The sequence below is a fragment of the Calonectris borealis genome, chromosome 2, assembly GCF_964195595.1.
Source record: "Calonectris borealis chromosome 2, bCalBor7.hap1.2, whole genome shotgun sequence".
Lineage (NCBI taxonomy): Eukaryota > Metazoa > Chordata > Aves > Procellariiformes > Procellariidae > Calonectris > Calonectris borealis.
In genome coordinates this window covers 170,217,114-170,244,126 of record NC_134313.1, presented here as the reverse complement: position 1 = coordinate 170,244,126, position 27,013 = coordinate 170,217,114, and the positions used below count along the sequence as shown (strand labels likewise).

Below are 27,013 nucleotides of genomic sequence, written 5' to 3'. Positions count from 1 at the left end.
CCAGTCGAACGTCTGCCGGGGGGGAAGAGGACGGGGCCGTCGGTGGCTTCCCAACGCCGGTGGGGAAAGGGGTCCCTGCCGGGATGGGGTGCCCAAGCCGGGGGCGCCCGGCTGCACCCACCGCCTCGCCCACCCCGCTCCTACCGTCCTGGTGACTCCCAGCAGCTTGAGCAGCCTCAGCTCCTGCCCGTGGGTCTCCAGCACCGAACGAGCCAGGTCGCGGGGAGCCGGCAGCCCCGGTGGGACCGCGGCGCCCGCCGCCAGCAGCACGGCTCCCAGCACCAGCGCCATGCGGCCGAGGGAGAAGCGGGAGGACGAGGGAATATCGGCTCTCGGCTCGGGAATCGGCTCTCGGCTCGGCTCGGGGCCCCCCGGCTCGGCCGGCTTCGCCTCCAGGATAAACACCGGGCCCCCGCCGCCGTGGGGAAGGGATCGGGTTGCTGGTGTTTTCCTTGGCACGGTGCCGTGGTGGGCGCTCGCCCGGACCTGGCAGGGATGCGGCGATGCCGGAGGCTCAGCAGGGCCGATCCCCCTCCGCGGCCCCTTCCCTTCGTCCGCTCCCAGTTTCGGGGCAGGATGGTACAACCGATGCCCCCGGGATCCATCCAGCCATGCTCGACGGTCCCGTTCCTCCCGAGCCGGGAGCGAGAGCATCCTCCTGGCTCCTACGGCGAGAAAAACCAGGAGCTCCCTCCCTGCTCCCTCTTTCTTTCCAGTTTTTGTTTTTTTTTAAAATCCCTCTCACTCAGATCAGAGCTCAGACTCGTCCAAACACCCCGTCCCCAGACGAGATCAAGCCATCATGCGCAGAAACCCTCCCCACCTCGCCCAGAGATGCCACAGCAGTCGGCCAGGGGATGACTTTCTCTTGGTTTTAATATCAAAAGGGTTAAGTGACAGTAAAAGTGCCCTTTTTGGGGTGGGGACAAGGGTTGGGGTGCGCAGGGGGGGAAAAGCAGCATGGCGAAAGCCCCGGGCGCTTCCCCGGTGCGAGGGCGGTGGGTGGGGAGCGCAGCCTGGTTTGCGGATGCAGAAATGTGTCTGTATTATGAGGATCTTTAATGCATTTTGCAAAATTTTGAGGTTTTCGTTGAATTTGAGGATGCGGGATTTACCGAGGATCGCCCCGAGCGGATCACAACCTCCCAGGAGTTTACATTCCCTGGGTGACCGGAGCTCGTTTCCCCAAAATTCGGTATTTTTCTGTCCCCTTACGGACGCCAGCAGTTTGGGCCCAAGGATGGAGGTGCCGCAGCCTTGCCGAAGGGCCAGGAGCTCCCCTTTCTCTTTGGTTCATCCACAAAGGAAAAGCAAAGAAATTCCCTGGGAACAAAACCCGGGAAGCCCGAGCAGCGCGGCTGGGGGACGTCCGAGTCCCCTGGGACCACCGTGCTGCTTGGGAGGCCGTGGGTCATCAACAGCCCCGGCTTTAGCAGGTCTTCGAGCCGCTGCTCTTGCAAGCGTATTTGATCCAATGTTCACGTTCTTACGGACGCGAAGCCCCGGCCGGGAGATGCTGGGAGGGAGAAGGGACGCAAGTCGGGACAAGAGCACAGCGGGAGAGCAGCCCCGCTCTCATCAAAGCCTCCTCTGCGCAGGGTGACCACCAGAAGGACGTGTCCTGGAGAAGAGAAGGTGCTACGGGGTGGGAGATACGAGGCAGGTCCAAGGCCAGGGGAACACGAGCTACGCGACTCCCCCCAGCAGCACTCGAGCCAGGGGAACGCCGGCAGAGAGACAGAAAAACGCGGCGCGGTCCTTCCCTCCGGGGGGATGGAGGCTGCCCCTTCTGCAAAGCCCCCGCCGCGGCTCCAGCTCAGTTATTTCTGCAATTCACGGCCCGAAAAGCAACTTCAGTTTGATTCCAATGTTCATGGGTGGGTTGTTTGTTTTTTTTTTTTGCTTTTTAAAGAGTCTTAGCAGCATGGAAACCCCAAATGAATTCCCCCTCCAGTGAACCCAGCAGCTGATATACACGGAGGAAATCGATATATACTGACAAATCACATTTATAGCCAGATATGCTCATTATATATACCTAAAATATACATAGTACCTGAATATATAGACATCCACATATACACCCAAAGTTAAAATCCCAAGCGACGCTGGGAGTCAGGTATGAACAAGTGTGGGGGGTCTGGATTTGGGGGCTGGGGTGAACGTCCAGCTCCCCCCAGCTCGGTGCCAGGTGGGGGGCAGGAGGGGCAGGCTCCGAGCCCCCCAAAACACCAGGATCGGGCAGGACAAGGGGCGACATCCCCGTCCCTTTGCTGCTGCCGGCGGGATTAGTGTCGAGTTCCCCCTGCCCGAGCAGGCAGGGGTGGCAGCTGCCTGTCCCTGCCTGCCGCTTCGTCGGCGAAGAGGTATGGCTTGGCCGAAGGGCGGCACAGGAGGACACGGGCTCGGAAGAGAGCCCCGGAGGGATGGCGGTTCACGTTCATGCAGGAGAAGTGCTGAAGAGCTGATGCAGGCAAGTGCTTCCCAGGCAGGGAGCTGCCGCGCTGCCTGCACACCGCTTCACGGCCGCAGAAAGTTTTCCGGCACAAAATCCACCGCAAAGACCTTTCCCCGTGTAGCAAAACAGAAAAGACCAAGGGCATGGATCTCGCCCGTGCCACGGCTGTGCCAGGTCCGCCGATGTGCGATTTTCTCCCTGGCCCTTCGCAGAGATGCTCGCCCTGCGTCCCCGCGCGGGATTTCTCTGCCTGCGCTGCCCGAAGCGGCCCCTCTCCCCGCCGGGGACGGCGGCTCCCCACGCCGGCACAGCAGCGGGCTTCCAGAGCTGACAGAATTCAACACCTATTTTTCTTGCCCCTCCTGAAAGATCTTGGCCACACTCTACTCCAGCTGCCTCTTATACATCGACTTTGAAAATATATCAGTATTTAATTTAAGGGACATCTTTATAATTCAGACCTTGGCCTATTTCCCATTTTGAAATCCTAAGACTCTTGCTTAGTGTCATTTACATTCAGCCTCCTCCTCCAAAGCTTGCTAAAACCAGTCGATGGTTTAACTGCCTGTTTTTTCCTCTTCCTAGTTTCTCCATCACGCGACTCTTGCGGAGAAGTTTTCCCCATCGAGCTGAAGAAAGCCCAGCTCCGCTTCGAGAAGCCAGCGACGTCTTGTGTAAGAAGCACCTTAAAACGCAGAGCCTGGATGCGGTCCAGGAACCGACGCCGGTGGGTTTTTTTCTGTTTTGATAAATGGGGTGAGAGCTGCCCGTGCCCGGCCGCAAGCAGCAATGACGCCCGAACATCGCCACTGAGCGAACCCTCGGGGTCTCGGGGTCACTTTGCTGCTAAGAGAAGGCGCAGGCTTATTTTCAAAGTCGTTAAAGTGGCCGTTTTTATGTCGCAATTAAGCCTGCCCCCCTCCCCCAGCCTACAACGGCACTTCCCAAAGGTGCAGCCGAAACCAGACCGCAGGGCGATTTGGAAAACCAGCGGCGGGAGGAAGGATTCGCTTAGCCACAGCTCCGAGCAAAGGCTAACGGGCGGCGGAGGGAGGCGGGCAGGTCCTTGCTCGCAGCAGCACAGAGAGACACCGTATTTCAACACGTTTGATCTTTTGGGAGCCTCAGCCCAAAAAGCCAAGGGTGGGGATTGTTTTGTCAAGTATTTTTGTGTACGTGTGTGTTTGTGAATGACACTTGAGCACCTGGAAACGCACCTCTGCGGATATCACACCACGAAAACCCTCTCTGAACCTCTCCCCAGATTGTCGTTGAAAAGACGGCCCCCCCAAACGCTTGCTTCTCAGATGGTCAGGAGGGGTATGCAGCCCACGCCAACCCCTCCCTCGTGGCACACCATCGGGGCCATGAACGTCCAGCGGTTTGTCTCCGGGTCATACATTTCTACCGAGCTGAGGTTGGACTGTCCGTCGTAACCCCCCACCGCGTAGAGACGGCCACAGTTTGCAACGAGGGAGACGCGGCTCCTCCGAGTGTTCATAGGGACGATCAGGTACCACTGATCCGCCATGGAGCTGTAGACTTCGGCGATGCTGAGGAAGCCAGAGCCGTCGTAACCTCCGCAGACGAACATCTTGCTGCCCAGGGAGGCCGCGCCGTGGCGGCAGCGCTTGTTGAGCATGCTGGCCACCGGGTGCCAGGTAGCCGTGTGATGGTTGTAGTACTCCACCTGCAGTCAGAGAGAGCAGGCGGCGTTAGGGGACCCTCGCTCCGCACAGATCACCCAGGCTGTGTTCAACACGCAACGGCAAGGCGGCCGGGGAACTCGGGTTTTGTTTCTTGATTTCATACAATATTTTCTACCGTTATTAAGCTTTTTCTAACATCCTGGATCTCACCAGCCGTTGCGTTTCACCCCGCTCCCTCTGACCTCAGCCCAGTAACTTGCTGGTGAGCCGGAGCAGGTGAAGACCACTCTCCCCACCTGATACGCTGCAGAGACCACAGCGAATGCAGCTTTGAAGATGCTCCTCTACCTCTCTCCCCTTTCATCAGCTTCTGCGTGGTGTTTTAAACAGGTATCTGAGCCTCAGCACCAAAAGGACTGAGCACCCTTCAATGAAAAGTTCAATTGCCACGGGATTGTGTCTTGATTTCAAGGTATTAATTCTCCTCATGCACACAAGATCGTGCCGCTGCCCCAAGGCAGAACCAGCCAAAGCTCTGTCAGACCCACGAGGTGCATGTCCAAGCTGTCCTTAATGATGCCCTCAGTGTCCCCCAACCCTAAGAGAGGGTCCCCACTCTCTCCAGGCAGCAGATTTCAGCTCAGTTCAAACTTTCCAGTTTCTCATGTCGGACCACCACCACTCCTGACGCAGTTCAAGCCTATGTCCTGCACCCCGGGGCAAAGGGTTTCCTCCCTTCCTCTGCACTTTCAGAAAAGGCTGCGTCTCCTCCCTGTATTTTTGTAGAAGGGCTATCTGGCACCTCAGGGGGGAAAAACCCAACCAACCACCATTTTGTATCCCTTTCTAAAGAGACCATTAGACGGACCCCTTCTGCAAGGGCTCCTGCACTGCTCCAAACCTGTCACGCGCAGGAACGTGCTCAGACAAGGAGATTTGTAGTTCTTGGCTCTGGGGCACTTCAGGCTGCAGACAACAGCCTGCCCCTGATCTGCTGAGCAAGGTGGAAATGGTTATTGCTACTCCCAACAAACCCTTTACTACAAATTTCTGAGAGCAGTGCACCAGTGACAGACCCAACGCAGACGCGGCTCCCTGCGGTCTCGCTCCCGAGCAGATGAACGAGCCTTTTCTGTTCCGCATCAGGTTTTTCTTTAGAGAACAGGCAGAGAACTGAAACGCAGAGCGGGTGGAAGAGGGCAAACGGCCTCGTACCACCAACTCCTCCTGCTGTCAAGCTCGTTTCAAAGATAATCGGTTTCTGAAACCGAAGCCATCGGACAGGCACAGAAAGCAGAGGTAAGAGCCTGACATCTGGGACACTTCAGAGCTCGAAGGGACGGAATAATACAATGATCTAAAAAGTGAAGCTCATTTCTTCCTGAGCAAGGAGAAGGGCCCTGGAAATGACAGAACTTGGTGGTGCAAACACTTATGGCACTTTGGGTGCACAGGGAAAGGGCATGGAGCCTTCCCACCCCCAGCCTGACCTTTCGGCTACCAGCAGTAGATTAATTTCTGCACAAGGCTTGCGGGAACCCCGCAGACTTACGCTGTTGAAGATCTGGAGGCCGTCGTGCCCTCCCGATACGTAGATCCGGCCCTCGAAGACGGTGACTCCAGCGGCGCTGCGGTTGGAGCTCATGGGGGTCACCACTGTCCACCTTGCCGGGAGAGGGGAGAGGTTAGCAAGGGCTCCTGCGGGCACGGCACGCACACAGCCCGCGGATTATTTCAACTCGATCGGATTCTTTACGACTGGGTTCCGGTTAACTCTCCTTTCACCACTTATTTTATTTAAACGATGGTCTTGTTTGCTTGCATCCAGGTAAACTCTTGCGAGAAGGGATGCTGCTCCGCTGTCAAGATATAAAGGCTTTTCTGCATCGTTCACTGTGTTGCTTTCACAGCCCGGACGCCCAGCGGTGCCACGGCACGGCACCACCCTAGCAGCAAACAGATGGCTAAGCTGTGGGGCATGAAGAGCTCTTACTTGTTTGTTTCTGGAGAATAGGACTCCACGGAGTTGAGGGATGAGTTTCCATCGTATCCACCACATACGTAGATCTGGCCATCCAGCACCACTGTTCCCATGGCACTGCAACGAAGAGCAGGACCCCGTGAGATGGCCGTAGGTGCCGCCACCCCCTCCACAACACAGTAAACCTGCACGGCCTGCCTGGCCCGCTGCCTGCCATCGCCTCCTTCATCCCACCCAACCTCCTCCTCCTCCCCTTGCTTCGCCTCCAGGCTGCTCAGCCGCTCAATCCCATCTGAGCGCTGGGTCTCACAGGTCACCAAAGATGCTTGCGGCACGAGCGCACCCTGTTTTCCTCGTCAAAGGAACTAAACCAAAACACAGGGAGAAATTTTGACCCGGATCATGGGTGAAAATCCTAGCAATTCCGCCTTCCCATGAAGGACCTCCCCACTGGTCGGAGATAACGCTGGCGAGGGACATCACTGCACAGCCTCGGGAGATGCACTAGTGGCCGTCAAAGGTAAAGGTCATTAAACCAAGGTGCCTGACCCTGTCATTACACCTTGTAAATCACGTATTTTGCTCACAAAGGCTATCAAACGGGACGCTTCGGACAAGAGACCAGAATCCCACCTTGAAAATGTAGTCATCAAAGCTTCTCATAAAAGCTCAGCAACATAGCGATAAATCCTCAGAGATAAAACCACAGCACTACAGCCGGAGCCAAGCAGTTTGTACAATAACTGATATTTTCCTTCACACAAGAGCATCCAACGCCTGTTCTGCTTGGCTTCGAGGCAGAACAACCCAACTGCCTCTCACCGTGGGAAAAGCTCCCAGGAACCTCATTGCTACGGAAAAAATGAGCTTTTCCACTACAAATTGGAGCTTTGTGCCCAGGATTTCATGTACTCAGCCGCTTGCAGTGCGCTCTTCCCAAGCGATCAACGTCTTGGACCGCAAAAAAACCAAACCAGACAAACCACCATGGCAAAGAAGTGCTGCAAAGCTTGCAGAAAAGCGAACAATTTAACAACTCTCAGCGACCAGGCATGAGCGCTAAGAAAACCGCAGCAGAAACCCTGGATGCCAGGAAGATGTTTAAACATGGAAGCAGCTACCGTGTTGTGGTGGGGAGGACACGATGATCACACAACTTAATAGGTGGGTTTTTAAAATAACGCAGGGTAAGCTCCCAAACCCAACCACAAAGCAATCTCCAGGCTGGTCGTAAACTGCGCAGCTCTGTTCATCAAGCACAAACACCTTCCGCTTAGCTGTAAAATCCTCTCCCCGGATGATAAAAATACTCCTCTCCTTCCCAGCTGTGATTCTCTTATGCTTTCTGGTAGGGAAAGAAGAAGCCAGCACTGGACAGAGATGATAAACCACTGGACAGGGTTTATTTGACTCCTAGCACCACAGGAGATTCCTACGCGGTGCTCACCAGGGCTTTACCTACCATCTAGTATCGCAACGTGAAGAAATGGGGCTCTGACCACCTCCTTTGGCACTCCAGTTCAAACCCTTACAGACCTCACCAGCAGAACTTTACCACCACTCCTCCTTTCTCTTTTGCTGCTTCCCCACACCTAAAACTCTCATCTGGCATCCACCACCGCCCAACACCTCTAGCCTTCTTAGAACCTCATTTTTCTCCCCCCTCTTGCTCCAGAGGTCCCCTTCCCACTGAGCGAGCTGCACCTACCTTCGCTTGCTGTTCATACTTTCCACTTTCGACCAGGAATCCATCTCCGGGTTGTAAACCTCCACAGTGCTCAGCCTTAGCTGACCGTCGTAGCCGCCGATGGCATAGAGCAGTCCGTTCACCACCGCTACCCCGACTCGGCTCCGGGCCGTCGTCATCGGCTGGCACTTCTCCCAGCGATTGGCAATGGGATCAAAGACTTCCACCACATTCAGCGAGTCACCTGCATAAAAATTTGCTACTCAAATTAAAAGAGGGAGACCTGATAAAACACTGTTCCAGCAAGCTTGCTTGAAGCAAAGGCACGCGAGGGATAAGTGGTGGCTGCTCTGAACCCAAAGATGGGGGCGACACAGGGACTTTGCCTGCTCTTTTTTGGGAAAATGGCTGGGCTCTCACACGTCCTGTTCTGGACAAGTCCTCTCACAAGTCCTATTCCAGCCTCCCTGCTTCCACATCGAAGTCAAGCCAGAGGCATTTCCCAGCCACATCTCTACTCACCCGCAAAGAGAGCCTGCTCTGAAAAACTGACATAAACCGCGCTCCACAATGCAGAAAGATTGCAGAGCGTTTCAAAGCTTGCCCATGCCCTGTACCGTAAGACTTGACAAGTCCTCGGCTGTGGAAGTGGGGCCTCTTATAACCTCAAAGGGGCAGCAGAGACCTGCGATGTCACATCTGTTGGTGTCGCTGCTTCCCGCAGCTTCTCTATAGGATCAGTCAGGCGTGTTGTGGTGCGACTGGTGTAGGAATCGCACGAGGCAGTGCTCAGCACACTCCCGCTATTCAGACCCACACCCCAGCTTAACCAGGTTGTTTGAGGCTCCAGCAGAGTTTCATGAACACTTTCTGTCCCCTTTTTACGCTCTGGCTAGGCTCACGCAAGCACCTTGCGTCTGCATGTGTGATCCCACAACCCCACCAACATCACCTTGATATGATCAGCGTGTGAACCTCATGAGGTTCAACAAGGCCAAGTGCAAGGTCCTGTCCCTGGGTGGGGGCAACCCCCGGTATCGGCACAGGCAGGGGATGAAGGGACGGAGAGCAGCCCTGCCGAGAAGGACTTGGGGTGCTGGTGGATGAAAAGCTGGACATGAGCCGGCAACGTGCGCTCGCAGCCCAGGCGGCCAACTGTGTCCTGGGCTGCATCACCAGCAGCGTGGCCAGCAGGGCGAGGGAGGGGATTCTGCCCCTCTGCTCTGCTCCGGTGAGACCCCCCCTGCAGTGCTGCGTCCAGCTCGGGGGTCCTCAGCACAGGACAGACATGGACCTGTTGGAGCGGGGCCAGAGGAGGCCACCAAAATGATCAGGGGGATGGACACCTCTGCTGTGAGGACAGGCTGAGAGAGTTGGGGTTGTTCAGCCTGGAGAAGAGAAGGCTCCAGGGAGACCTTATTGCGGCCTTTCAGTACTTAAAGGGGGCTTATGAGAAAGATGGGGACAGGCTTTTTAGCAGGGCCTGTTGCAACAGGACAATGGGGAATGGTTTTAAACTGGAAGAGGGGAGATTTAGACTAGATATGAGGAAGAAATTTTTTACGCTGAGGGTGGTGAAACCCTGGCGCAGGTTGCCCAGAGGTGGTAGATGTCCCATCCCTGGGAACATTCCAGGTCAGGTTGGACGGGGCTCTGAGCAACCTGATCTGGTTGAAGATGTCCCTGCTCATGGCCAGAGGGGTTGGACTAGATGACCTTGAAAGGTCCCTTCCAACCCAAACTATTCTGTGATTCTGTGATACCTCCGAGTTCTGTTTGTTGCTATAGGCATGGCCTCCATCCTCAAAATGCTGATTCTTTGAGATACACAAGAATAGCTGTCTTAAATAACCTGACTTAGAGTTTCTAGATGGAAGACGTTAAACTACGGGCACAGCCATCTTGAGCATTTCAGTGGAAGGGTCAAAGTGCTGCACAGAGGAGGAGAAGCTGCTCAACGCTTCACAGGAGGGAAGTTCACAATCCCATTGTCCTACCCAGCAAACTACGCTGCTCTCTCCACTGCGGGGAGCGGACATGCAAGGTACCTGCAGAGTTAAGTCCTCCAACAGCATAAATCAATCCTGCAATCGATGTACAGCACCGAGGACGGGTCTTGAACGCTGGGAGGTGTGGCCGGCGCTCTGGCATGAGGTGATAATCTTTTGCCTCATCAACTAGATCCCTGAAATCAAAGCCAAATAGTTAAAGAGCTTGGTTGATATGATGAAATCTGTCTTAAGTCAGATGAAGATTTAAGCAACTGACTTCCCCCCTCCATGGCCAATGCTTCTAGAAGTATTGGCTGCCCAGTTAAAACTGGGGAGGGTGTTTTGGTTTTTTGTTTTGTGAGGAGCTCGTCCACAGAACGAGAGAATTTCAGTCTCCAAGACTGCTAAACCACATTCCTGCTACCTCTACCCCACTGAAAGCCACCATCCCCTGGGTGGTTTTCTAACTCCACGTCCAAGCCTCACCTGCATTTGTGGCAGCAGCGGACCAGGTCATCTTGCTGCACGCGGTCAGTGAGAAACTGAGGTCGACAAAGGGGTAGGCGGATTTTGGACAGGAGCTCGGGTAGGAACGACTCTCTCTGGTCTCGGTCATACCGTATCCAAGCTAACGCAGCTTCAAACACCTGCGAAGAGAGGGATGGGAAGTTGGAGTTTCGGGTTCTTTTTTTTTTTTTTGCAAGTTCCTACTGCTGCCAGTTGTCTGATGGAGAAGAAACAACATATTGACAATGACCTTCCCCTGATCTTGGATGACAGTTTCAGGACAGAACGGCCATGCTCTACAATGCACCAGAGGGCTCTCCTGTCACGCGATGCTCGGGTGGCTCGGCTTTGGCATTGCTTTCTCTGCCTCCGACTTAGTCTGCAATAATACTGACCTATTGTCCCACGGGATGGTATGTTTAGTACGAACATTTGCAGGGAGACGAGGGAGCTGGGAAGAGTTTTGTTAGAGGAGGTGGGACAGAATGCAAGACCTTGTTTATGTAGTGTCAAAAATCAGCAAACCGGGGAAGAAGAAAAGAGAATGGTGCTGCTCTATGGAAACCAGAAGACAGTTTTGATGAGAGGGATCCATCTGTTAAATTCGGATAGCTACACAATAGATGTCTAGAGCTGAGCTGGCCTCTCTAGGCTCCCTTCGCAGACCCTGGAGAGGCAGACCTCTTCGAAGCACAGTTCACCTGCCCTGTTTTGGATGACTCCAGACTACAGAAGGAGCCTGGTGACTAGTTTAATTGGAGACACGTACTCCTTGTTCACAGGACTCTCACAGTTCAAGCCTGAGCTGGGTTGTCCTACGCTCTTGCGCTTACACCCAGATGACTACACTCAAGTCCCATCGCTGTGGCCCAAGGCAGAGCTCCCGCTGAGCACAGCGTCCCCAGCGCTGACCAGGGCTCACACTCCGTGGCCAACATCGCACCCTGCAGCCTCCTCTCTGTTCACAGGTTCAGCTCAGGGAGATCACAAACCCAGTCTCCCAGAAGCTGCAGGAGAACTGGTCACTGTGGTCACAGCCACCACCTCGCAGGACAGCTGCCCTCCTGTGGTTGTAGAGAAAAGTCCAGCAGTACCACTGACCAGAAGAAAATTATGAAGTCCTTCTTTTACGGTGGAGATCTGGAGTCTCTCACATCGCCTCTCCTGAGGCTTTCAGAGCACAAGTACTTCTTCAACAGCACCATGGTGAGCTTAAAACGAACTTCCACTCTACAAGGTGCTTTATGACCAGCAGATAGGCTGCACTGCACTAAAATACTGCCATTTCTGAAGAGGGGGCTGGCACCGGTCAGGGCACGAGGAAACGTCACCAGGGACAGACTCTTTGGACTCCCACCTGCTCCACAAAGGATCCACTTGGCAAAAAACAACAAGAGACAAACTTGTGGTACGATACAGCAACGTGGCTGGAATGTGAAGCAGGTTCCCACCCCTTCCCATTTCAGGGGCATTTCAGACAGCCTGATTAACGAAGCACTCTTACCCTACATGGAGATAGCTGTAGGACTGCTTTTCGTTTGTCACCTCCTTAGTAACCTCCTCAGAAAGAGCAGGACAGATTTCCTGGCTCGAGGACAGATTGTTTCTCCTGCAGACTGTCAGCCTAGCACCGACAGATTCTCAAGGCTGTTGAAACGTCCTAAGGTGGCTCAGCCCTGCTTTCTGTTTTTTTCTAGGAACAGGACAGTCCAGAGGAGCCCCTTGATGGCAAATTCAGTGGAACATTCGTTATAAAATGCTGCAGCACTCGCAGCAAACTCTTTACACCTCAAAAGTACTCCTCTGGACTTGAACATGAACTCTTTGAGGAAGGGCTCCCTGCCACTGCTCACACTCTCAGCCTCTCTTCCCCAGGACCAGCAGCTTACCGACACAAGGGGCACACCAGAAGGTCCTCAGGACCCACCAGGTTTCACCTCTGTCACTGATGAATCAAAACACCTCAAAACAATGTTTTGCAAAATCTATGGTCCAAGAAACTCTACCGGGCATTTCTCAGAGCAAGGTAACATTGGCAGCGCTGACAAGAAGTGCGGCGCAGAGAGTCATCATCTGTCTAGCGCCTCTTCGTCTCCCCACTGTGCCAGGACATCTTCATTCAGACCAGGAATAGGGTCATATCCCATTCCACTCCCAAGCAACCAAAAACCCTCCAAAAAACCTCTTCCCAGGCCTACGCCAGGTACACACCTGCTCTTCAGACTTCACGTTGAGCTCATCCCTAGAAACGAGCTCCAGGACGTCTTCAAAAGGCAGTGCCAGGAACTCTTCGGACATGGATACCTCCACAAAGTGCTGATGAATGAAGCTGTTGGCAGCGTCGTAGAGCACCGCACACATCATCGTCTCTGCAAACTGCCGCACTCCCAGACAGTTCTTAGGGTGAAGCCTGGGAAAGGGGGGAAAAGGAGAGCAGAAGTAACGTCAGTTTAAGGGAAGGGTAGAAAGAATTACAAACAGGTTCAGTGAAGCAATGCAAGCCTCAGAGGATACGTGATGCAGTGAAAGCCACAGCTGTCTCTTCTTCAACGATGGCAGGTTCCAGCTCACTGATGAACGTATCTACAAGGAGATCTGAAGGTGAATCCACAGCAGGGCCAGAGGATGGAAGCCACAACTTAAAAATCTCTCCTGAGACCTGCCAAGGAGCCACTGGACAGACTCCGCTGGCTCTGCGTGAAGGCTGCAGGTTGTCAGTGGAGGGGAAGCGTGAGGCTCTGCACAGCAATCCCTCCCTCCCACATCTTGGGGTGCCTGGGCTGTGCATCTAGCAGCTTCTTTTTTGTTTTTAACTCCAGTATTGGGCAAAGCTGGATTTAAGCACATCGCGCAAATACCAACCATCCGTCTGTTTTTCATCTTACATCTTTTCTAAGTACTACAAAACAGCATCTGTTACAGCTTCATAAAGCCATTTCCTAAGATTAAGGAGGCTTTATCACCAAAGATGCTTTTGCAACTGGAGGTCAGACAGTGAGAAGTAGTGCTGCAGATCCGAGCCTCTCTCCACACAGCCAAACGGCACAAAGCTGCTCAGTGGCATGAAGAAGCTGGAGAAGATGATGTTCATTACAGTCACATGCTCTACAGAAACAGGTATGTGTCCTGGATGCTCCTGTCCAAACAAGAAGCCCTGCCCAGTACAGGCATGTCACCGTTCAACAAGAGCCAACAGTTGTGTTGTTTTGTGACACTAATCATCAGATACTAAACTAAATACCACCTTTATGGAGAAAATACCTTGGGCTCTGATGGTTTCGGTGTCTAATGGTCTGCAAAAACCAGGCTCAGCTGTTGACAGCGGTGTCCAGATGCACGCGAGGATGAGACATCGCTTGTGTCCACTTTGGGGAAAGCACCCTCAGTTACTGCCCCGTACTGCGCTAAGAGCAAATACAGAGCGCTGATGGGGGGGACTTCCACGCGAGGATGGCTCTCAGGGCTCACACAGGGCTCAGTTACAGCACTACGGACCTGTCTGTGCACAGCGGCCTAAAAATATCCCAAATCTTAATTCCATTTAAGAACGAGAGCTCAGCCTGCATGCTCCAGCTCTTCAGGATGGTCAGAGTCCACCAATTTTCTTGTTACTAATCAAAAGTGACAGGATATAATTTAGGACACTCAGTGGCTCCTGTTAGATTTGGGAGAACTGTAGCAGCTAAATCTGAGAAACCAAATCACTGTGCTTAATCTAGATATAGATACAACCACCTAAAGCTAGCAGGGACTCAAAAAATCAATGCAACCCATCTTCTTCCAGCTCAGTGTCATATCCGGTACCTCAAATAAAATGTTTTTGCAAGAAAAATGAATACTCTGTAATTTTACATAACTTAATTTTAAACAAACTGCAGAAAGTCAGGATGCACATGGGACTGAAAATCGAGACATCTTAAACGCGGAGGAAAAACATTTTTTTCTCCCCGTCCATGGGTTTAGGATACCTCTATTTAGAAGTAAAGAAAAACAACTGGCTGAGATGTTCCATGTATTTGGAAGGTATGTTTAATGTCATGCCACGGAATACACTGAACAGCTGCAGAGAAATCAAGCTGGGGAAGGGAGGGGGAATTAAACACGTAAGACTCCCTGGCACGATCTGAAGATGTGTGTGGTACGTTTCCAAAGAACAGCCCAGCTTTTCCGTTTCCAGATCATGCTGCTGGAACAGACTTGCAGCCAAACACCAGCGAGGGAATTGAAAAGCCTGGGACCAATTCAAGGTTCTGCCACAGCTTCCCGTCCAGCTCCTTGGCAGAGTCCCTTTGTTCCTTCCCTCTTACACACGCAACAGCAGAAAAGGTAATTACTGCGAGGATGGGTTCGTTAGCGGTAGAGGCAGTCACGCACCGCTGTGATGGGTAACCAGCTAGCTAACTCTTAAAAAGGGAAATGTTGGCTCAGTTTTGTTCTGGGTATTAACTCCCATGGCTGGCCAAGGCCTTATATCGTGTCCCGGCTGTAGCATCTCATAAGCCAGATACGGTATTTTATAAGCCATGAGAACGGCGAGTCTTGGGAGACGCAGACCTCCTTATCACGCCGGCAGGAGACATCCCGCTTCCTCCCAAGCCAGACACAGATGACTAAAACCTTGCTGCTGTTGGGGAGCAGTAAGCACAGCCAAAAGACAACCCCTTACCTCTCTCTGAGGAAAGTGCAGCAAGCGTCTTTGATGTTCTGCAGCTGAAGGAAACTTGCCCCCATCAGCAGAGACTGGACATTCTGCTGATCTATTGCCAGGTGACCATTGTAGGCAAAGTTGATCAGAGCCTCAAGTGCACTAAGCAAGGGGGAGAAAGGGCAGAATTTATTAACAATTACCTTAACAGGGGATCCTACTAACAGAAAAACCTTTTCTAGCACCATTCACACAGAGGGTAGGCTTTCAAGCCTTGCACGCACAATGCCGAGGCCCACAGAGCACTCACTCGCATGTCTCGGGACGTTACCTGGGATCCATCCCCTGCATGACAATCTCATCCTGCTTGCACTCCATCATGTCGTTGGTGAACATGGCGTGGAAGTACGGGATAGAAGCTGCCAGCACGATCCGGTGAGCGCTGAATTTATGGTCCCCTACCTAAAAAGAGAGAAAAGGGGAAGGAGGGAAGATCAGCACCATCCACCACCAACCGCAGAGTCCAGATGATTCACTGTAGCACAGCTCCGCCAGCTCAGCAGTAACCGAAGGCTGAAAGTTGGACAATTCCCATTTGCAAACAGGACAGCAGCCTGTCTCTTGAATTCAAACTTCTGAATCCAGTTTTCCAGCCTCATAAGCCGCCATGAGCGGTCAACCGAGCAAAGATAAAACAGTATTAGAGCCCAAGAGCAGGTTGTCTCCAGATTGCTAACAGAGAACGGCTGGGTCCACAGAACCATGTATTTACACAAATCAACTCGCTATTCAACTGTGTGCACAAGTTTCAAATCCAGATCTGCTTCCCCCAGCTGCTCGGGGCAGAAAATGCTCACCCATGGCCCTGCTTCAGATAACACGCTGCCCCGAACAGCGGGGAATCACTGATCCCACATCCCCCGTCTGATCCCAGGACACCCCGAGCACAGCCGTGAAGGCTCAACCTGAGTCCTGGATTGCAATTATTCCACAGAACTAAAAGCTGGGCAACGCGGCCACCCATTTCCTCTTCCTTAGCTCTTCCTCTGAACCAGTGACCAGCTTACAGGTTAAATCCCACACACTTTTCTTCTCGGCCAGCCATCACGTACCTTCAGCTTACGCTCAGAGCCAGTCACCTTCACTATAACCTAGAGGCTCATATGGGCTCATCTTCTTTAAATCTCTGCAGGCTCACTTTCACCAGCTCTGCTATACCTGCTGACATCTATATCCTCTAAAGAGCCTTCCTGAGCCATACGGAGCGAGGCTTGGAAGGGGCTTCTTGCATCTCTGATTCCACCTCTCACTCCTGCAGATGCTATACAACATTTTATCCCCTTCTGAATGACACAGGTCTTTGCTCTGATTACTTCTCCCTGTTGGTTCAGAGCTTTTTTCCCCTAATTTCCAGGCTAACCTGACTCACACCAGTCTATGCCCATCTGAGCTTGTGCAGAACTGCCCGTTTTCCCCACTTCAGCAAGATTTTCCCATTTGAGATTCATTTTGCTGGGACAAACAAGCTGGCACAGCAGCTCCTCTACTCTCCAGGTCATCCTAGAAGCCCTTCTCTTCTCCTCTGCACTTCTCTACAAAAAGCTTCACCACCCTTTCATGTCTAGGCAGCTTATTAACAAAAATGTTGTTTGCATTTAGGGTTTTCACGATTCCCAACAGTGCCTTGCCTCTCCCTCTAGGCCCAGAGCTCTCACACCCAGTAAATACAACTCGCTGGGAATTTAGAAAGCAAAATTCCTGACACATTAAAAAAAAAGTAAAAGAGAGCAACTGGGCACTACGCAAGATGCATAAGCAAGCAGGATTTTTTTTTTTTCCTTTTTAAACAAAAGCATACTCAACTGCCACAAATGCTGTTACAAGATTTTTTCAAAACCAGCTTGACCACCCAGCTGCTCGCTGTGTGTGCCTGCCTGCACGACGGCTGGGACTCTCAAACATTTAGCGTGTGGTCAGCTCACAGCGCCGCGTGCCTCGGGTGCAGGGGCAAGTCTGCTCCGCCTGAGCTTCCCAATTTAAAATTGTGCTGCAAACATCCAGTCAAACTGCTTCCAAGACTTGCTCCAGCCTGGCAATGGCAGGACCACTTTTGGAGAGCCTTGCCTCTGTCCTGGTCAGCTTAGGTGTGCCTGGACCCCTGCCCATGCTGTCCACTGTGTCTGCATTACCCTGCACAAGCCCCGCTGTCCTGGATTTTGCAGAGTTCCCAATGCCCAGAGTAAAAGCAGCTAGTGAAATGGTATGGACTAGTACAGCTCATGGAAAAAAACCCTCACATATATACTTGTATGGTGACTTGTTAGCTCAAGATGAGTAAAGCCCAATATCAATCTCTTCTAATAACCCAAAACCACATGTAAAACATCTCAAAGGCTCCAAGACTTTAGAGAGCTGTGCTACAAACACCAGCAAATACTCTGCTGCTCTGTTCCCTTCTCTGCTAACTCAGTCACTAATTTATCTCGTGCTTTACCTCCCCCTCCTGCCCTCCTGTGCCAGCATCAAGCAGGAGACGAGCTCCCGAGACAGCCGAGCAGAAGCCAGACCACGGTGGAGAAAGAGGCAGGAATAAGAGGGCTTGCTTGGCAGACGAGGGCTAAGATGGTGTTCCAGCAGAGAGAGGGAAGAAGCAGAAAAGAGTAAGGTAACGAAAGCAAGAGGGTGGATATTTTATAGCAGCGAGCTGGTAAGGACAAGCATGGAAGTTAAGACAACAGCTCTACCAGTGCTACAGCAAGTGCCGGACCATGGTATGGGCACAGCCCTCAACATGCAAAACCACCACCAGCTTCCTCGCGTGCCTGCAGCGGGATGGGGCATCTCCGGCAAAAGGAGTCGAGACTGCTAGGGCTCGCAAAGGAGCCCTCGGCCAAAGAGGGGGCTCAGCTCAAGGCCACAAGCCCCAGCCCTGTCTGAGCGACAAACATTGGCCGAGCAGGGTTCCCCAGCCTGGCTTTGCACAGCCTCTTGTAAGTGAGCGCACTCTCTGGCCTGGCCTCTCTAACACAAGAGGTTTAAAAATACTTATAAATAACACCGAGTTTAATGAGAAAAGCCCATAAGAGGAAGGAAGCGATTCAAGAACCTGCACACCCCTGAAAGCTGACAAAACCTCACTGTGTCCACGGCTGCGGGGTTTTCATTTCCTTACTCCGCATGGCTAACTGCCAAGTCGAGCACAAGAACAACTTTGCTTCTGTTCGTCTCTCCGCGTAAGCGAGTGACCAAGGTGCTGCTCGTGAGCGAAGCACAAGAGGTACAGGATTAAGATAGGTAAATAAGGAGACTTGGGTGCTGAAGCTCTTTGTTTGGGACTTCTCGCCGGGGAAAGGTTTACATACGACCAGCCGCAACCTGGTTGACCGCAATGACTAACTCGCTGCTCAGCCTGTCCACGTTCCAGCCCCGAGGCTCAGAAACGCTGGACCTGCTCAGCAAGCTCCGCATGCTCCGGCACTTCCCGGCCCCTTCCTATCCCATGGGTGAAGCCACTCCGCCAGCAGCTGCTCCTGGCCCAGCCCGATGAGAAATAAACACCGGTGAAGCTAACGAAATGGGTCTCGTTATTTACATACCTTAACGCCGTACCTCTCGTGCATTGCACACAACGCCCGCCAGTCCGGGACGTCTTGCACAGACCTGGCAGAAGCTGCAGGAGGACTCTGGTAGCTCGGCAGCAGGACCTGGTCTGCCCTTGTTACTTCCCCGGCTCCTTACCGCCACGTTTAGGGTAAGGTCTAAGCGTTACCAGCGTCATTTTGGAGCTGGGGGACGGACACCACTGCTAAAGCAACAGACACATGCCCACAGATGAAGCCTGCAGCACAGGAGAGGTTTGTTCCTTGGTCAACGGCAAAGCGCTGATTAAAAACTCTGGGCTATTTTCTTTCATGCGAGATGCATTTCTTCTTTAAAATATTTTTTTTTTTTGCTGAAAATGTATTCAACTAAAGGGCAAAGGACTGCAGTGCTGGGAGTCACCGACCAGGAGCTGGCCTGGAGCACCCAGCTTCTGCAGGGAAACTCCTTCCTGGGTGTCTCAAATGTCCCAAAACACAGGAAAGCTCAATTTTTGCTTTCAGTATTTCTCTGGCTTGAAACAAGGTGGAAGAACAAGGCCTCATATCTCTCAAATTTTGAAAGACATTGTGGTGCCTGGAAGGAAGTCAGTCCAACTACAATACTTACTGTGGTTTAATATATCTCTCAACTACAAGACGTGTTTGGACGAGTGTTCCCATCCAGGCAGTGCAGAATGTGGTTGAGCGTGCAAGAAAAACATCTGGGTTGAATTTCATTTCCACCCAAACACAATTTGCCAAAAATCACAGCTATTCAAATGTCATTTCACCTTTTTAAAAATAAAAAGCAGTATTAAAATTGAATAGGCACCTATTAAAATGATACACCTGCTTCAAATGCATACAGCGATCCTCTAGTTATAACCAGAGTTAACCTTATAACTAAAGCTAATACCAATTTCAACAGCAAGGTTACATTTACTCAAAACAAACGAGCCTACAGTCTGACCCAACAATGAGGAAAAGTCCTCTGTTTCGGAAAATAACCGTAAAGTACAAAAGCAACACCAGCTGGAAATTTATTTTAAAAATAGATTTAGTTTTAAAATGGATCTATGTGTCGGACAGCCACCTATCCGACATGCCATGGTTAAATTCACCGATTTCAGTCGTTGGGATTTATCCAGCCTGCTGTGCCCCGGATTTCCCAACCCCTGAGCAGCTCACCAGCACTGCTGATGCTCCCCTCTCCTCTCCGCCCAGCACAAGGTCAATCAGCACTTCCCATGTCCTTTGCCAGTGCTGCATTTCTCCATGTGCCATCGTGCTGTCACTCTCTGGGCAGCGGTGAAGGACCGCGGTACGTAGACAGCGACCGGTAACGTCACTGCTGAACCAGACAAATACTGTCTGCAACCGCTTGCCCTTTTTCTTCCGAGGAGTTCAAGGCTGCAGCTCCAGACCTCTGCCTCTGCTCGCAGTACAAGACTTTTTTTTTTCCACCTTGCCCCTCTGACGGATGCATACATTAAATTGCATCTCCACTGCCTGCATTTCTCCCTAGGAAAGGCAGAAAGGGATCAAAACACAAGAGGTGCTTTATGCTCAACGTCCAAATACAACAGATTTTAGCACTGTCCAAGAGTCCGCGCAGAGCTGAAGCTTTCCACCGGGCTCCAGTTTCAGGGATGCATCACCGTGATCTCACCCCACGATGGGCTGCCACCAAACAACCTTATTATAAATAATACGCCTGCTTATTGCAAAAGCAATCATTCATAGTCATTCAGCAAGATTCCCAATGGGTTAATGAGAGCTGTATCATCACAGGGATGAAATACCTTGTGTCTGGGCAGCACCACCCTTCTGGCTCCGAGCCGCTCAGCAGCTCCAAGGGACAGGATTGTTCCCCCGGTGGGGTGCTCGCCCTTCGTTAAGGAACGGGGTTTCACCTTGGGGAATGCCCCATTTAACAGATTAACTGCACTGGGGACGACCCTGCACAGGCAGGGTTTGAACTAACCAGAGTTCGTTTTGGTTACCTGCAGGGAAAAACCTCAGCTCCCCACGCAGGGCTCAACCTCCTCCCCCCGCATCTAGGCAGGGGGTGCAGCTGGACGGCGCAGCTGAAGCCACGTAGTTCACGACTTCTTCCCTCGCTCTGGTGATAGCACTCGCCTGACCTCGCCGTTCAGGGAAATAAAACAGAAATAAGCTGTCATAGCAGGGGAAAGGGGAGGACTCTGTCGGCAGCGAGATCCATGGAGCTGCATCAGCAAAGAGCTGATCCACGCTGCAGTCGCCACCAGCTGAACAGAAACTATTTCCTGGTACCGGACAAGAAAAAACCTGCGATTCCTTTTTTTTTTTTTTTTTAAACTTGCTCCTGTAATGATAGAGGGCCCTCAGGGAGATGTATAAATTGGGATCTCTGGTCTAGAAGCTATCATTATGTTCATACCATCAGCACTCAATGGCAAGTCCTGAAGGAACAACTAAATTTCTTGCTGCAGGCGAATGACAATACCCGTTTTTCCTGTAGAAGATGAAAAATACTTCCGAGGATGAGCACACGGTGCATGTCCCGTCAATTCATCCTTGCGTTTTCTGATTCAAAAAGTGCTCCCTATCTCCAGAGCCAAATTATTTCCCTTTCTTCTGACCAAATAAATGTGCTTTCCTACGCCTGATAGAGTCATGCTACAGTCACATAAGTCTCACAAGAAAGTGAAAAAGAGCTCACGCTCTTCTTGATATGATTCCAGCCTACCACTGACAGGTCTCCCCTTGCTTGAAATCCATCACAGCTCTGCCCGCTAATTCCAGAAGTACCAGCAGAACATTAAAAAATATAGAAAAAGCTTTGTCTGGTTGAGGAAAACCCCATTTTTGTCTTCACTAAGCGCGGCCGGCAGGGACAGTCTGCTCGTTCCTGTTTTGATTTTACAGAGCAGCTCGAACTCAGCTACGCAGCCTTTAGAACTGGCTGCCCTTTCCAACCGTATTCAAGAGTTGTCTCAAGTGTACGGTTTTCCTTTTTATTTTACATTTACGTACTGCTGCATACACCCCAGGACCGAGGTACCCAAAGGGCAGGATGCCACCAACCCAGAGAGCTGGCGTCTCCGACGGCAGCAGCTCCCTCCCGACAGCAGATTTTATTGCCTACCTAGCGTCACGGGGCAAACTGCCGAGAAACCTCTGCAAGCTGGGGTGTCACTCAGTATTTGGCTTCCCTCGCTCTGTGTCATCGTGGGACGTGCGTCTAAACCAGAGCCTGGGTTGGGGATTTCAGCTTTCAGCTGACGGTGGAAGCTCTCGTTTGCAAGAATAGACTGTTCCGTGGCAATACCTGCGATGTTAGAGAAAACAGGCGCTCCTGTTGAGTTAAACACCGATCAGTGCATTTATCTTTTGCTTTTTGAGCCTAGAGTTCAGGACTGTCTCCAGGCACAAATGAAATCACCACAAACTTATTTATATCCACATCACTAAGCCAGAATTAGCTATTTATACAAGCACCGAAAAGAGAAATTCCCCAGGAACTCCACACCAGCAAGCTCACTGGGAAGGGGCTCGAGGATACATCCTTCAGGCAGGACTGTCATCCCTTTCATAGCCTCACCAAAACAGCGTACCGTTCAGAAGACTTCCACCTTTATGCAAGGATGTGCTACTTTACAATACATAATTTTAGGTGCCTTTCTTTTAAGGCAAAAGATACTGTTTACCAGAAACAAGAAGAGAACCACTGCTTGCGAAGCATCCTCTCTGACCACAAATATCACAGAATTTCCTTCCAACGTGTTCTCTAGCTGGGTAATAAAAGGCATGCTCTGCCTCATGCTCCCACGTCCACAAAATGTTAACAAGTTCCAGGGTACAATGAAGCTTTCTCCATAGAAAAATGGTGTAGGTGTAATAAAGGCATCTATTGTTTTCACGATATCATGATGCTGCATAACTGAGAAGTCTCTCGAGTTCTCTGTTGAAAAGATCTTCTCAAAAAAATACATCTTTCCTGACATTCAAGTCACAGAGAGGCCATAGTAGTAATTAAGCTAGGGTCCAAGCCATCGTAGCAAAGTTTTGCTAGGCAGAAGATAATGGAAAAGTAAAGTTTAAGAGATCTTGTATCAAAATTCAGAGATTCAGATAAATACCCTCCTCCCTACCCACACCTTCCCACCCAAATACTAGCTGGACGAGAGGCAAACGAGTTTTGATCAAATTAGGCATGTGCAAAACCAAGAGACTGATCCCATTAAGTCATACACCCTTCTGGTCTAGACTAATTAAAGCCCTGCTGATATAATGGTAACTAATTACTTTGAACCAGAAAAGACATCCCTTTTGCCTGTACAACACAAACACACATTCCCAGATAATTCACTTCCAATTCAGAGGAGCTGAGCTGCTTTGCTGGACCCCAGTCTCTCCGTTCCCCGTGGGGACAGGGGAAAGGAACGCGTCCCAAGGGGATCGCCTCCAGCTTCACGCTCCTGAAGGACCAGGAAAAACAAAGCTGAGGGTAACTCAACAGTTGAGGGACCCTGCTGGGCCCTCCAGCCACAGGTACCCCGGTTCCCTGCCACGTTCCCCCAACCTCTTCACAACAGTAACCCCAAATCTCTCCTATACTCTGGCAACCCCTACGGCAACACGGAGAACACCCAGTTCTGGCAAGAAGTACCTGCCAGTGCCCCTGCCAGACACCAGGTTAAATACCCAGGTCACCGAAGCCCACCTGAAACTGTAGGAGAAGTTTTGCTTTAAGGAAAGCAAATAAAAACCAGTGCAAGCGGGTTTGGAAGTCAGACAGTAAGCCTTTATGCCATGCTCAGAGAAGACGAGTAAAAGGCTTAGTGCAGAAATGTGTGGTTTCTGCTAACGCTTCAGGTTTAATGTCTCCATAAAGCACTAAAAATACTTGTCTTTTATATAAGGGGAACAGCATTTATGCTAGCTGAGACCTCGGGTGAAAAAACAAGTCCAATCGTAATCCAAAGTAGCTCGTTACTGCTGTACGACAAGATTTAAATAAGATCCTTAAGCTAAAGGTCTCACATGCATAACAGATTATCTGTTTTTTAAATCTATCAGCTCCTCAAATAAAAAAAAAGTCTCTCTCCTACCAAGCTCATTTTCCTTAAGGATCTCACAAACGTGCTCAAACATCTGCAGAGCAGCCAGGCACAGGGTTTTCAAGGACCCTGCTGAAGTTACGCAGGCAGGCTAAGCTGTCTGGAATTCCACTTATCTGCCACGGCGGGACAAAGGGAGGCTCCTCCACCTCTGCGTCTGCTTGGCAGCAGCCGCTCTCTCGGGTGCATCTGCTCGAGTTTGGAGGCTTTCGAGTTAAACGTCTGCTTTGGAAGAACTGTGATTAGAAGGGGAGGAAAGCCAACAGGACTATTACCTGCCAGTCCGATTCAGATCGTACATGAAACAAATAATATAACCTCTCCACAGCTTGGAAGTATTTTAACTTGCCAGGCTTGCATTATTTTTTAAGAGACTTTTCTAATTAGTCTTGGAGTTAGTCATGGAAACATGGCATTTGAGCGATTCAAAACCAAACGAGGAGCAGCAACAGTAAGAGGAGCTCACATTAACTTTGCTCTTTGAGGATTCAGAAAGGCACGAACCTTCCCTCTTTTGACAGAGGCTTATCCAAGATCGCTGGAGGTGCCAGCCTGGCACTCAGTTCTCCTCTGGCTCCGATCGCAGCGAGCAGCAGCTATAAAAACCCCAAATTTATCAGTGAAGAAACAGGACGAGTATTGCTTCCCTGTTCTATGGAGTGTTGCAGCCCACAGGCTTCCAGCAAGCTGCTGATGTGTCCCCAGAGAGCGTTTGTACCTTGGCCTAAAGCAGAGACGCAAACTCCAGAAAACAAAGCTGCCCAGGCAGCTTTCATCTCGAGAGGATATTTGTCTTCAAAAAACAATGCTCAGGAAGAACACAAATACCAAGTAGCTTCTTTTCTGCAATTAAAAAGCAGATCAGAATCTCCAGATCGGGGACTAATGCCCCCAATACCTGCATTCTTCAGTGAACCTTTGCAGCATTTATTTGTAAGCTCCAAAATGCTTTGAGAACACACACATATAGGAAAAAAGACTACAAATCCACTGTAAAATATGTGGGAAAGGTTCTGCCGTGCTATTGCGTACAGGAAACCAAAGCAATGAGGGCCCAAATCTTTAATGCAGAGCTTTTCTCATCCAGTCAGCTTAGTAAGAAGCCAATTGATTTCTAGCAATAAGGTAAAATCAATGGCAGTGCTGACTGTAGAAATAACTGAAGATTCCTAGCTCCTGTTTAGACAGAAGGTGATGTTATAGGTGAAATGCTCTTGGGAAGAAAGAGCTGCAGGGAGAACCGGAGTAGTGCCCGGACAGGAGCACGACAGCACTGCAAACAAGGCAGCCAGAGAACAACCCGAAAGTCTCCTAACATAAAGACAGCCTGAAAGAAAATGCTTTATATCCAGCTTCTGGGGGAAAAGAGGTGGACACAGAAATCAAACCTCACTGATTTCCTCCCCAAAACCCAGCTGTCAGTAACGGCGGTAACGTCTGACCCGAAGTAGGTGGCACCCAGAGGAGATCTCGCTACAGCAGGTTCTGCTCCATGGCCAGAGATGCCCAGCACGTTAAATCTGAACCTATCCCTAGCACATATAGAGACTTTGCCGCTCACAGCCCATTTCAAGCCTGAGAAATCCAGACAATTGAAATTTCGGTCCATCACTGGAAACCCCAGTTTGGCCCCAGGTGCGGGGTAAGGAGAGGTGCACGGAGAACAGCTGCTTCTCTGCTGGTTTTGCTGGACACCCTGATTTCAGAGTCTACTATCACACCGCGAAGCATATAGTCCAGAACAGAAAATTAAATTTGAAATAAGTCTACCAGTCTTCAAACAGCTTGACACATCCATATTTGTAGCTAAAAGCCTCAAAACCCACCAAACTCAAAAAAAAAAAAAAAAAAAGGTAAAGCAGCTTCCTTTCTGCACACCTGACGATTGCTCTAGGCTTGGCCTTTCCCTGTCACAGACACAACCACCACCAGCTTTGCCACCACCACCAATACTGGATAAGGAGAGAAGCACACGCCTCACCTCGAGGATTTTTCCATAATATTCCTCTAGTCAGGTTAAACCGGCAAATGGTTTTTTTGTTTAACCAGACAAGGCCACGCTAAGACACAATCTAGCGATCCTGAGAGAAGAAACCAGTAGCAGAAATTTGGCTTTAGTAAGCAAAAATTCTACTTTCACCAAAGGAAAATAAACTAACCACAGAATAAGGTGTGCCTCTCTGCTTCCCTCCTCCCTCCAGTTTATTCACATTTGTTTCTACCAAACCATCCTAAAATTATTCTTTAAGTAAACACTTCAGAGAGTCGCCAAAGGGAAACTGAAAGGACAGATGCCAGTGATGGAACAGCTTCAAGAGGAGCTCTGACCTGCAGCTATTTAAGAGACAGGAATAGAAAAGGACTTTTCAAATCCATAGCCTCAACCATCCGCAGAGGAAAGGAGCTTTGGCTCTCGATGAACACGTCCTAAGCCGCTGGAAAGACGCGCAGCTCATTTACTGCCCCGTGAAACTTCGTTTTCACATGGGCAATCACGAGAAGCAGTGACAGATTTCCCTAAGCTGAGTTTGAATAATCGGAGCTCCAAGGGAGCCAGTCAAATCAGCACTTCTTGCTTTTAATCGCATCTAAACCCAGCTGCCGTACGCTGCTGAGGCAGCACCGTCTCCCGCAGAGCGGCGTGAACTGCAGCAAGACGGTTTCTGAGAAAGGAGAACAAATTCTGCCCCTCCTATTTACTGAATGAATGCTCGCCTAGCTTTACGAGGGGAATAATTAAAACAAACAAACGAGAGTACCAACGCTTCCTAACAATTTTAGGCCTGTTTGTACAGCAAACATTTCTGTGGGCTGGGAGAATCATTTACAGCCATTGACCCCAAGGCTGATATCGGTGAAGAGGCCACTAAAAACCTGAACTGTGCTGCAACAACGCTGCTCGCTGTTTCAGCCACGAGCCTGAACGCTGGTCACATCAGGAGGAATCCAACTTCTGGCTCACAGCGGCATTTGGCAGCTTTTTTTCTTTATAGAGGCGACAGCCTAAAAATACTTGGTGTGAAAAAACAGCAACAAACTCGCTCCAGTGGTGCAACAGGACCCACTGCGGTCTCCTTCAGGTATTGACTTCAAATGCTTCTCAGTGCTTTTCCTACCTTCGTTTTGGGTAAGAAGCATTCAAACGCCGCCCCTGCTAGACAACTCACTTGACAGGCTCCTTCTGCATCGCACTGGATTTACAGCTTCACCAACGCACGCGGAAAGCGTTCCCGAGCAAGGTCAGGGAAGAGCACATTTTGCGTCAGCGGTGTTCAAGGTGGCTAACCGATTCAAAGCCACCTCCAAAGTCGAGCTAAGAAAAATTACTTCTTAAACATTCAGCAGCTAGAGAAGACACCCTGTACTGAACAACGGGGAGGAAAGGCTTGGCTTGGATTCAGCAGGCAGC

General features: G+C 50.9%; 1 protein-coding gene across 2 annotated transcripts in view; it reads right to left on the bottom strand.

Annotated features, from left to right (window-relative positions):
• Positions 1 to 287: 287 nt before the first annotated feature.
• The window catches only part of KLHL18 (kelch like family member 18), a 29,855-nt gene continuing 3,129 nt past the window's right edge, over positions 288 to 27,013 (bottom strand). The window contains exons 2-10 of one of the 2 annotated variants that reach the window (XM_075144390.1): positions 15,250 to 15,380; positions 14,940 to 15,080; positions 12,485 to 12,683; positions 10,253 to 10,413; positions 9,824 to 9,960; positions 7,797 to 8,034; positions 6,101 to 6,205; positions 5,660 to 5,771; positions 288 to 4,148 (exon numbers count right to left, since the gene is read on the bottom strand). In XM_075144390.1, the coding sequence (XP_075000491.1) occupies positions 3,762 to 4,148; positions 5,660 to 5,771; positions 6,101 to 6,205; positions 7,797 to 8,034; positions 9,824 to 9,960; positions 10,253 to 10,413; positions 12,485 to 12,683; positions 14,940 to 15,080; positions 15,250 to 15,380 (1,611 nt within the window). In that variant the 3' untranslated portion in view covers positions 288 to 3,761. The remainder of the gene's footprint in view (positions 4,149 to 5,659; positions 5,772 to 6,100; positions 6,206 to 7,796; positions 8,035 to 9,823; positions 9,961 to 10,252; positions 10,414 to 12,484; positions 12,684 to 14,939; positions 15,081 to 15,249; positions 15,381 to 27,013) is intronic. The other variant, XM_075144389.1, reaches the window with a different exon arrangement.